We start from the raw sequence: 9,417 nt of genomic DNA on the forward strand, positions 1-9,417 counted from the left end.
TTGCTAATACACAATACGTTGTTCGTCGTAGTAGTCTCTGATGTTTGTGATGGAGCTTCACTTCCACTGATGGCATCTGACATGAATCTACAGTACAGTAGTAGGAAAAAAAGCTCCGAGGTGAATAGGCATCCATCAAAACCTGTAAGTGTCATTCAGACCGATTCGATCGAGTGCTGTATGATGTTGTGTGAATGTTGTTTGATGTCATCCGCACGGGGGAAAGTGACGAATGTAGCGTGAATATCGTTCGATGCCATCCAAAAACCTTCCCCAATCGACAGTTCCTCGAACTGCGAATAAATAGTGGGGTACCCGGACTGGTGGTCCGGGGGGGGGGGGGGGTCGCAGTTCTCAGGGGCGATTTAATACATGCAGCTATATAGAATTCCGACATCAAAGTATCATTTAGTACGTATCCGCAAGCATCTCCTGCGCCTGCTTCGCAGCCGCAGCATCTGCCCCGGGAGTATGCCTCAAAGTATAAGTAACGGTAAAACCCCTTACTTTTAAGCAAGGGGACATTTAAAATGTCCCCTTGATCAGCAGTTTGCAGCGGTGCAACTCCTCAGCAATCTTCACCGCTTCAATTGTCTCGGATAGCTGCTCAATTTCGTACTTTCAGAGAGTGAAAGCTACTGTAATGCAGTGCTGTACCTGTGTTGCACGAACGTCGTGTGAAAGTCCTTCGATGACAAACTCGCCTGGGCCGCCTAACGACAGTTCTTCGAACTGCGAATAATTCATGTATTTTCACTAAGTAAATCATAGAGACGTATTACCTGTCAATACAGTTGGCAAAAGCCGTGCTTCGCCCGATAAAACTCTGAACACGGAAACCTCTATATCATAGAAAATTGATTTTGAAGGTACCGTATATGACAGAAAAAAGCATTCGCTGCTTGCTCAAAAATGCTGTCATCTCAATGTCTCGAAAACGCCGTGTTTTGTCATTCTCGACGCCGAAAATGCCGAGTTTTGTCATGACTTTTTTTATGACCTGCAGATCCCATTTTTAATCGTACAGTCTGGATTTATTTTGACTTGATGTTTGTATGTTTAATTTAAATATTACAACTAATTAGCAAAATTTCAATTGAATATAGTAATTTATCCAATTATGTCATGTCAAAGCAATGCCTTGTTACTGTGTCATCGTGGATGTCACAAAAGGCCGACTTGTGTCATGTAAAACCTGGCAATATGCCAGGTTTTGTCATTTTTGCGAAGAAAAGGCCGAAAATGCCGACTTTTGTCGTGTGCTTTTATTCTGTCATATACGGTATTTGATACCTGCACCTCCACGAGGTAAGCAAGTACAGTACATAAGACCCTGGTCCAGGTACCGGAATGTGTTCTGGGACCCCCAAATCCTTGAGTTTGATTGGCTGTTCGAAAACGGTACAGTGTACCTTATTCTGATTCCGCGTTCTGAAAAACGTGATTTTCAGAACACCAGCCCGAGGCGTTCTGAAGTGGGGAATACGGGAGTTGATATCAACAGAGCGGGTCCCGATAACCGCAGAGCGGGTGCTGTACTGTCCAACCGACTTTACGACAAGACACAAAACATTGTCCAAAACGTTGACACATTTGAGCTGTTTGTTGGTGCTTAACTGAAGCAACAGCAAAAGTACAAACGCCAAGCATTACATCTCGTAATACAAACGGATAAAGAGATAGAGCTTCACCAGAATGGACACTATGTCTCGTTTGCCCGACAATGGAACCTGTGACGGTGCAACAGCGCTACCGAGCTTGGCACCTCCGACTGAGCTTCTTGCAGCCCTCAATCTGGATCATTCCGTCCACGGTGTGGCTCTTCAAGCGGGACAACTCCTGACTCAAGACACTAGCTCAGCGTGTTCCATCGCCGACACTACAGAAGCACCTGGGGCTGTAGCCCAATCTCCTACTTTGGGAAGGCTGGATCTCGTAGTAGCCTTGGTGTCGCAATCTGTGCAAGTGCGCTCTGCAACGCCACTAGTCCAGGCAACATCGGTTGTGCAGCCTGTGGTGCAAGCATGACAGCCGCCTCTGGTCTCTGCTATGGAGCTGCTACCAACATTGCCAGCTCCACCGTTCACCATGGCGAACCCAGCGGCACCAGTTGACCCACTAGAGCTGGTCATGTTGGCAATGCCGCCGCTGCCGCACCGGCCGACTACAGCTACGTCGCTATCGCCCACGGTCCAGGCAACTGTGGAAAGTGATCAAAATTCGATCTCGTCTCGGCCGATGCACTTGCTTCAGTCGGCGCGCTCCCCATCGATGGTTCTAGGCTTCGGTTACACCGGGCAAGCCCCCGACTAGGTAGCTTCCCATCAAGCGACACCATCTCGTCCGGTCTTGACAGGGTCGCCATTGCCGCCAGCGGTGTATCAACCACTTTCCACTCAGTCGATCCAGCATTCGTATGCTGCGGGCGCACCTACGTGGTATATGGATTGCCTTCCTGAGCAGGTGTTCTCCACTCCAGCGGAAGCTTAGGCCGCTTTGAATCAATTCGCGCGGGGTCGAGGGTATGCGGTGGTGTACAAAACCACGAGCTACGATTGCATGAGGCAAAAGCGGTTGATCCAGTACGGTTGTGACCGCCATGGCAAGCGTCATACCCACAACGTGCTAGCACAAGAGCGTCGCCGTCCGAATGCAGGATCAAGACGATGCGGTTGCCCGATGTCTGTGTTTATTGTTCGCAAGACGCGATCGTGCGGTGGAGTGGTGTGGAAGCTGCAACATCGAGGATGTGCATTTGTGCACAACCATCCCCCATCGACAAGCTCGGCTTCCCACCCAATTCTTCGCCGTGCGTTGCGTACACCTAGTGATCAGGGTGGACAGAGAAACCGGCACAAAAGCCACACAAACTATCGTGCGATTGCTTCAGGAAGATCCGAACGTCATCGTTACGCCTCGTGATGTTTACAACGAGCGCCATCGCAGTTCCGTGGTTTCGTTTGGGGGCCTTACCCGTCTCGAATTCCTGGTCCAGATGACACGAGGCGGTCCCCAGAAAATTGCCGACGATGTGCCGTCACCTGATGACTTGGAGTTTGTATCGGACGCTGATTGGTGGATGACTTGGATACGGCGCGGCTGTACCCGTGTGACATGGATGGCGACTGTGGGAGAGAAGTGATTTCTCGGGATGAATCTAGCGCCTGACCGCAGATGGGCCCACACTGGCTGGAAGTGTGAATCCTGGGAGTGCACGCCCAGGATTTCAGAGAACACTCAGTCCAGTCGCGGACTTTCCCTTACGATGAGTGCCTAAAGTCTGGCGGAAAGTGTCTCTGGAGAATGTATCCCAGAGTACACCTCATCTTGCTGTGGCTCAGAGTGCCCCAGAGAATCAAATTACCCTGAGAATCAACCCACTATCACCATGATCATGCGCAGGAGGCCGCTAAACCCGCTAAAAGTGTGGCTTTGTGGAGATACACGCGAGCCTGCAATGCAGCAGACTTGTTACCCAGAGTGCCGCACGGAAACCCAGAGCACCGCACGATGACCTAGAGTTCACCTCCCTGAGTGCAGGTGACCCAGAGTTCCAAAGATGATTCTCTGGGTTTGGACCATAAATCCAGACTCTCTATACTGAACTTAAGTGTCTCCCAAAGCCAACACCCAAGAATCCCCACAGTTCCCCAAGATTCCTCAGAATTCCCAGGATTTCAGAAGATGACCCTGAGTGTCACCTTATTTTCAGGGATTCGAATCAGTTCGAAGCCAGTCTGCAATCAAAGTGATGCGTGACCTTGAAGAACCGTTGTGGATGCGCAACTGGATACTTTCGAGGAGTCGAGAGGGAGTCCTGCACCATACTAAACCAAGTCTAAGGAGCCACAATTGGCACTTTCGACGTCGTGCGACAATGGATTCGCAAGCCGATCGCAAGTTTGGACCGCTGAACCCAAGGTATACTCAATACAAGACATTTGACCCCAAGCATAGTGAACAGAAGATATTTGCCCGAAGAAGAGAGAGAGAAAGAAAGAGAGAGAGAAAGAAAGAAAGAGAGAGAGAGAGAGAGAGAGAAGTAGCTGATAAAAACCAAACAGAGTTCCTTTTACCCTGTACTGCGCAAGTGATTTCGGCCAAGCCTGCCGACGGAAATCCGGAGGACCCGAGACTACGACCGCGGGACGCTAAGGGCACATCAACGGCGAAGGACAGCCGTCTGTGTGGGCTCCATCGAAACTCAAGTCCAGTTAGGTGGGGACCAGCGACGGCCTTGAGCTTCCTGGAGTGATCCATCTATTCCATATCCTAGTTGGGTCACTTGCTGTGCTCATGGTAGCCCATTTCATATTATTCCAGGGGGTATTCTGGGGTGCTAAGTAGTCGCCTCCAGGATTTTGTATTGACTGTTTGTGTGAAGGGAAGGTAACTGATAGTGATTGTATTTTCCTCCTTTATTGGAGGTGGTGCACGTTTGTGTGAGTCTCAGGGGAGCTAGGCCCCTGAATTTCAGACTCGAGTGAGCCTAGTGTGTGTGTGACCCACCGTCCAAGGGTCCAAAAGAATAAATGACGGATAGTTGTAGTCTGTATTTGTTGGTTTTATCGAGCTAGGAGGGCATTTGGGTAAGGTGTCTTCTGAGTTCCAAGTCCCAGAGTTGACTGAAATCCTGGACCCTGAATTCGTGATATTCGGATCTAATTCTCTGGATTTGCCTTTTGGTGTGGAGGTGCGTTGTGAAGTAGACGTGCGCTCCCGCACTTCTTCGAGGCTACATTTTCAACCGGTGGAGTGCCGTTCCGTCGAAGGCAAACGAGCCGACAGGGATTACACAAGGTACCCACGCCAACCAACGAGTGTGATTCTCAGGGTTTAAAGCTTTGCGGCTGCGAATCTCTGGGTCCCTCTTCTTGCTGTTGACTCTCAAGTCGATTCTCTGGGTCTACACCCTGGGGAACAGTCTTGAGCTGCGCTATACGAACCCCCCCCCTGGGCGACAAAGGTTTCATCGGCCTCGCCTCACAGAAGGTTCAAGAAGGAACTTTTCAAGTCGCGTATAAGCTTGATGCCGGTCGTCGGTTGACTCACCTGTTCTTCGCTCACACAAGTGCGGCATCCGTTTACCGTGAAAACTACACGTAGTGCTTCTCGACTGCACTTACCGTACCAAACGCTTCAACATGCCGCTGCTGAATATTGTGGGTGTGACTGGAATGAACACTATGATACACATCGCCCAAGTCTTCATGGTTGGGGAGACGGAACCAGACTACGCGTGGGCCTTGCAGCAGTTTATTCAGCTACAGTCAAGGTTTGAAATCCCTCTACCTCAGGTATTCTTGGTCGATCGGGACCTGGCGTTACTGAACGCTCTGGAAAGCGTTTTCCCTGGTGTCCCAGTACTGTTGTGCATTTGGCACATAATGAAGGACGTGCAAGCCCACGCACACAGACGGACGTTCACGAGAGAGAATGACCCTGACACGAATCAGCCCCGCGATTCAGCTGCACACGAGGCTTTTTGTGAAGCTATTGTCAGAGTTATCAACGCGCCGACAAAAGACGAGTACAGCTTCCGTCGCCGGGAATTGTATTTTCTGTCTCCAGATGAAGCCGCCTGCATCGACAATGTTTGGTTAGACATTTGGAAGCGACGAATTGTTCGCTGTTGGACTGACAGGGTGGTGCAGTTTGGAATGCACGTAACCTCTGGTGTGGAAGGCTACCACGCCACGATGAAGGGATTGATGGGCTCATCCCGTGGGGACGTTTTGACTGTTCACAATCGCATGGAGCACTGGTGGCGTCAAACCATTAACAAGCACCGGAAACTACTCTCCGATGCAGAGGTTGTCTTACCGACGCGGCTACAATCTTCGTTCTACGCGGACGTGGCGAAGGTCATTCACAAGCACGCACTCACAAAGTGCCAAAATGCGTACCACACGATGGACGTTCTTTTGCGTCTCTGCACAGGTACCTATTCACACAAATGGGTATGCCATGCACGCACCAACTCCACAGCCTCGCTAACAGTGGCGAGGCTCTTCAGCCGAGCCACTTTCACCCGCACTGGTGGATTCACAGGGCTCAGGCTCCTCGCACAGTGAGGGCTCGTATTGTTGAACCAGAGCGTATTCGCGACCGGCGAGCACAGCGAGCCTTACGTAGACGGAATCACCACACCGCGGGTAACGGCCCTCGCGGGACCCGCCGGATTCCGTCATCATTTGAGTTGATGTAAATACTATAGCCGTGCTGCCACAACGACCTCTTTGACAACATATACTATCCTTCCTCGTGAATATTGTGGTTTATCATGTTCGCTTACAAGCCGATGACTGCCAAAATAGTAGTAGTCGTGCGGATCTATGATCCAGAACCTGGACCCATGACAGATAACCTTCGAAACACGGCTGCGGCAATCCGTATTATAAGCTTTTATGATTACCACTAAGTAGGAAAAATAGTTTGAGGGCAAAGTATGGAATATTCAATGACCAGTAGTGTTAATAGCTAAGCAGACGAATACAAAATGCCTCGACGGTATTAACCTGCATGTGCCACTTGCCTCAACTAGTGCCGGCACAGTTGTGAGTGTCGTAGGTGTTTTTCTTGTTGAAATCCTGCCCGCAAGCCCCGCAATGCGCACCTCTGTCGTTGTTCTTCTTGCGCTTCTTGGCAATCGCTTCCTTGTCCGGGTTGTCGTTGCAGTAGCGGACGTGGTTATGCAGTGCCCGTCTCCCATTGCACTTCTTGAAGCAGTGCACGCACCGAAAAAAAAAACACGCAACACGCTCAACAATCCCCTCGTCATGATCGACACCGTCGACGTTGACACACCCATGGAGGGGGACATTATTCACTGCAGTTGCTACTTCTGCGTGTGACAGGTCGCCGCGAAAGACGAGCATGTCGCCGGGTTGCATGTCATCGATGATAATCCACTTCTACCGGAAGGCATTACCCGCGAAAGCCCGCGGCACCATGGTCATCACTGTATTGGACTCCAACACAAGTAGAAACGAGGCCTGTACCCATTCTGTTTTGATTGTAGCGTCCACACACACGATGGAGGTGCTCTGCCTTGGCATGTGGCTGCGATTCCAGCACGGTTAGTCTCTTGGAGACGCTCGACGCAGGGTGAATTCTTGCCGCATACGCAATAAAGCGCTCCAGCACCAGCTGGAACGCAGACGGGGCCGTGGAAGTATCATTGGTCATATCGACGGACATCTGGGGTCGGTTTTGACAATTTAGTAGGCGCAGCCAATGGCGCGGGTGCGTGGCTCGGATAGCGCGAAGTACAATGTCCACTTCGTCTTCAGTGAGGATCTGGGCAACCGTAGTATAACCCTTGTTCCAAAAGTTCGCCCTCATCGCAGTAACAGACAGCGGTCTAGTCGCGGTGTCGCCAGTTGACTCGGCATCGCTACCGACCTCGCGGGGGGCGGGTGGAACACCGCTAGCGCTAGCATCGCTAGAGGTAATAGTAGATGCTGGGGCAGTGCCATCATCACCGCGGGACGTCGCATCACCGCTGGCAAGCCCGTCGGTTGCGGCCACAGTACGTGTCGGAGCCTCAGCTTCGTCATTGCGTCTCAGGCAGTTACCGGTTCCGGCGGTAGCGACTTGCGCTCGGCGATTGTTCTTTTGTGCGCCCGGCAAGTTTTTTTTTTCTTGGTGGTGGAGCGCCTTGCACGCTTCGACTTCACAGTAGTAGCGGCGTTGTCATAATTGGGCGCCCGATCCTCGGCAGCACCGGTATGTTCCTCGCTGCGGCGGGCACTGAGAGCGAGAGCAGTAGCAGCAGCCTGCAGGGATCCGCGCGCACGGGCCCCAACTGCTTTTTTGCTGCGGGGGTGGGCTGTATTCTTGGTACTCGAAGCGTTGATGTCCCCGGGACGGGAGCTTCCACCGACGGCAGCAGCACCATCCCCGCCAGGGCTCGTCTCATCACCGCTTATAGCAGTGTTGTTCTTGGGGGGGGGGGGGGGCGTGCTAACGGCCCTTGGCGTTCTTCTTGGTGCTGGATAGCTCCCCTTCATCGCCCGCCGCGCGCCTTTCGCCGCTACTGCGGCTGCTTGCCTTCGCAGTACCACTCGAGGGGCCACATGCTACACCGCTCGTTTCCTGACTAGCGCTGCTGCTGCGGGCGTCTGAGGGCTCGGAACGTGACGGCAGATTCTGGTGCAGGTTGGACTGTGGTGGGGTCATTGCGGCTTATGCATGTTGTCGCTGGCTGGGCTTCTTGGGATCTCCCGCTCAGCGATCCGAACCGCTCGTCATAAGTACGAACCTCTGTCGTTTAGATTGTGCGCACTTTTGTAGCCATCAACGTCTTTATTTTGTACGGTATCCGCCAGCCCGCGGTCACCCATATGGATTCTATGACTAGCCCGTAGTATGCAGCCGTTCTGCGGTTACCGGGACCCGCTCTGTTGATATCAACTCCCGGGGAATACGTTCTGGGCGCTCGTTGGCATAACAACGCTCAGGGCGGGGAATGCTTTTCTCAAAATGCGCCTCCGAAGTTGTCGAGGGCATCGTAGAAAGCGTCACGTACTTCCTTGCTAGCAGGAGCGATGCCTTGCATCTAGCAACGCACAGGTTGTAGCGTAGGAGTAGATGAATGCATCTCTAAACAGAAACCGAGTAGTACTATGTTGCCTCAATCCACGCGAGTGGGCAAGATCCCATTCTCCATTTCTTCTCCATGATAAAGATGCTGGCATGCCTTATGTTTCTACATGTATATATGCCTCTTTAAGGTAAATACTGATGTCAATGGCTCATGCGTGTACATGTAATGCAGCAGGCTAGCTCTTGCTAGAGCGCAGTAAGTCACAACGCGGCAGTGCAAGTGCAATGATAGCGCACCTCGTTGCCGAGATGTGCTACGAATGCAAGCCTTTCTATCACATATTTCGTACATAAATTTCATTTCCTACAGAATTTACTTGGGCCAGGTTCGGAACGTGTTCTCAAAAGCATGATAATTGGCGAGCAGAACCACAAAACCCTAACCCCAGCGTAGCCCAAGAACGCGTTTTGCTACCTGGACCAGGGTCTAACAGACAAAATGGGACTGAGATGGCAGTATTATATGGTAGGCTCTACCCACAATTATATTTATTTGAGTGATAAGTCTTAGCAGTAACGACAAGTTGTCTAGGCCTTCATTGGGTGTAAATCTTCGATGTCGATTACAACGCAGCATCTGCTATTTTGACGCGAAAACTGGCAATATATATTCCGAGAGCTGATTTAATTCTTCGAGTTAAGATTAATTTGTTTTTTTAAGTATTGAGTGTTAGTGAAGTCAATCAATAGCTGGACATAAGCGAGGGGGGGCATGCAATAACTGGATCAGGGAACTTATGATTTTTGTCAGGTATTCACGATGTAAACTTACTTCTTTCCTTGAAAATAACGCCAAATAACATTTTGTTT

General features: G+C 51.0%; 3 protein-coding genes across 3 annotated transcripts; 2 read left to right on the forward strand and 1 right to left on the reverse strand.

Annotated features, from left to right (window-relative positions):
* Nucleotides 1–1,704: 1,704 nt before the first annotated feature.
* Nucleotides 1,705–2,313, forward strand: PHYSODRAFT_305225 (hypothetical protein; the record flags this gene model as incomplete). Its single annotated transcript, XM_009536418.1, has 2 exons — nucleotides 1,705–1,965; nucleotides 2,032–2,313. 2 exons carry the CDS (start codon nucleotides 1,705–1,707, stop codon nucleotides 2,311–2,313), a joined length of 543 nt encoding a protein of 180 aa, XP_009534713.1.
* A 3,191-nt stretch (nucleotides 2,314–5,504) lies between these two features.
* On the forward strand, nucleotides 5,505–5,768 carry PHYSODRAFT_410137 (hypothetical protein; the record flags this gene model as incomplete). Its single annotated transcript, XM_009536419.1, has 1 exon — nucleotides 5,505–5,768. A coding segment is annotated over one exon (264 nt), but the record flags the coding sequence as incomplete, so codon positions are not given.
* An 804-nt stretch (nucleotides 5,769–6,572) lies between these two features.
* On the reverse strand, nucleotides 6,573–6,737 carry PHYSODRAFT_402887 (hypothetical protein; the record flags this gene model as incomplete). The annotated part of the gene is made up of 1 exon (XM_009536420.1): nucleotides 6,573–6,737. A coding segment is annotated over one exon (165 nt), but the record flags the coding sequence as incomplete, so codon positions are not given.
* Nucleotides 6,738–9,417: the final 2,680 nt, after the last annotated feature.

This window comes from Phytophthora sojae (assembly GCF_000149755.1).
Source record: "Phytophthora sojae unplaced genomic scaffold PHYSOscaffold_9, whole genome shotgun sequence".
Taxonomy (NCBI): Eukaryota; Oomycota; class Peronosporomycetes; order Peronosporales; family Peronosporaceae; genus Phytophthora; species Phytophthora sojae.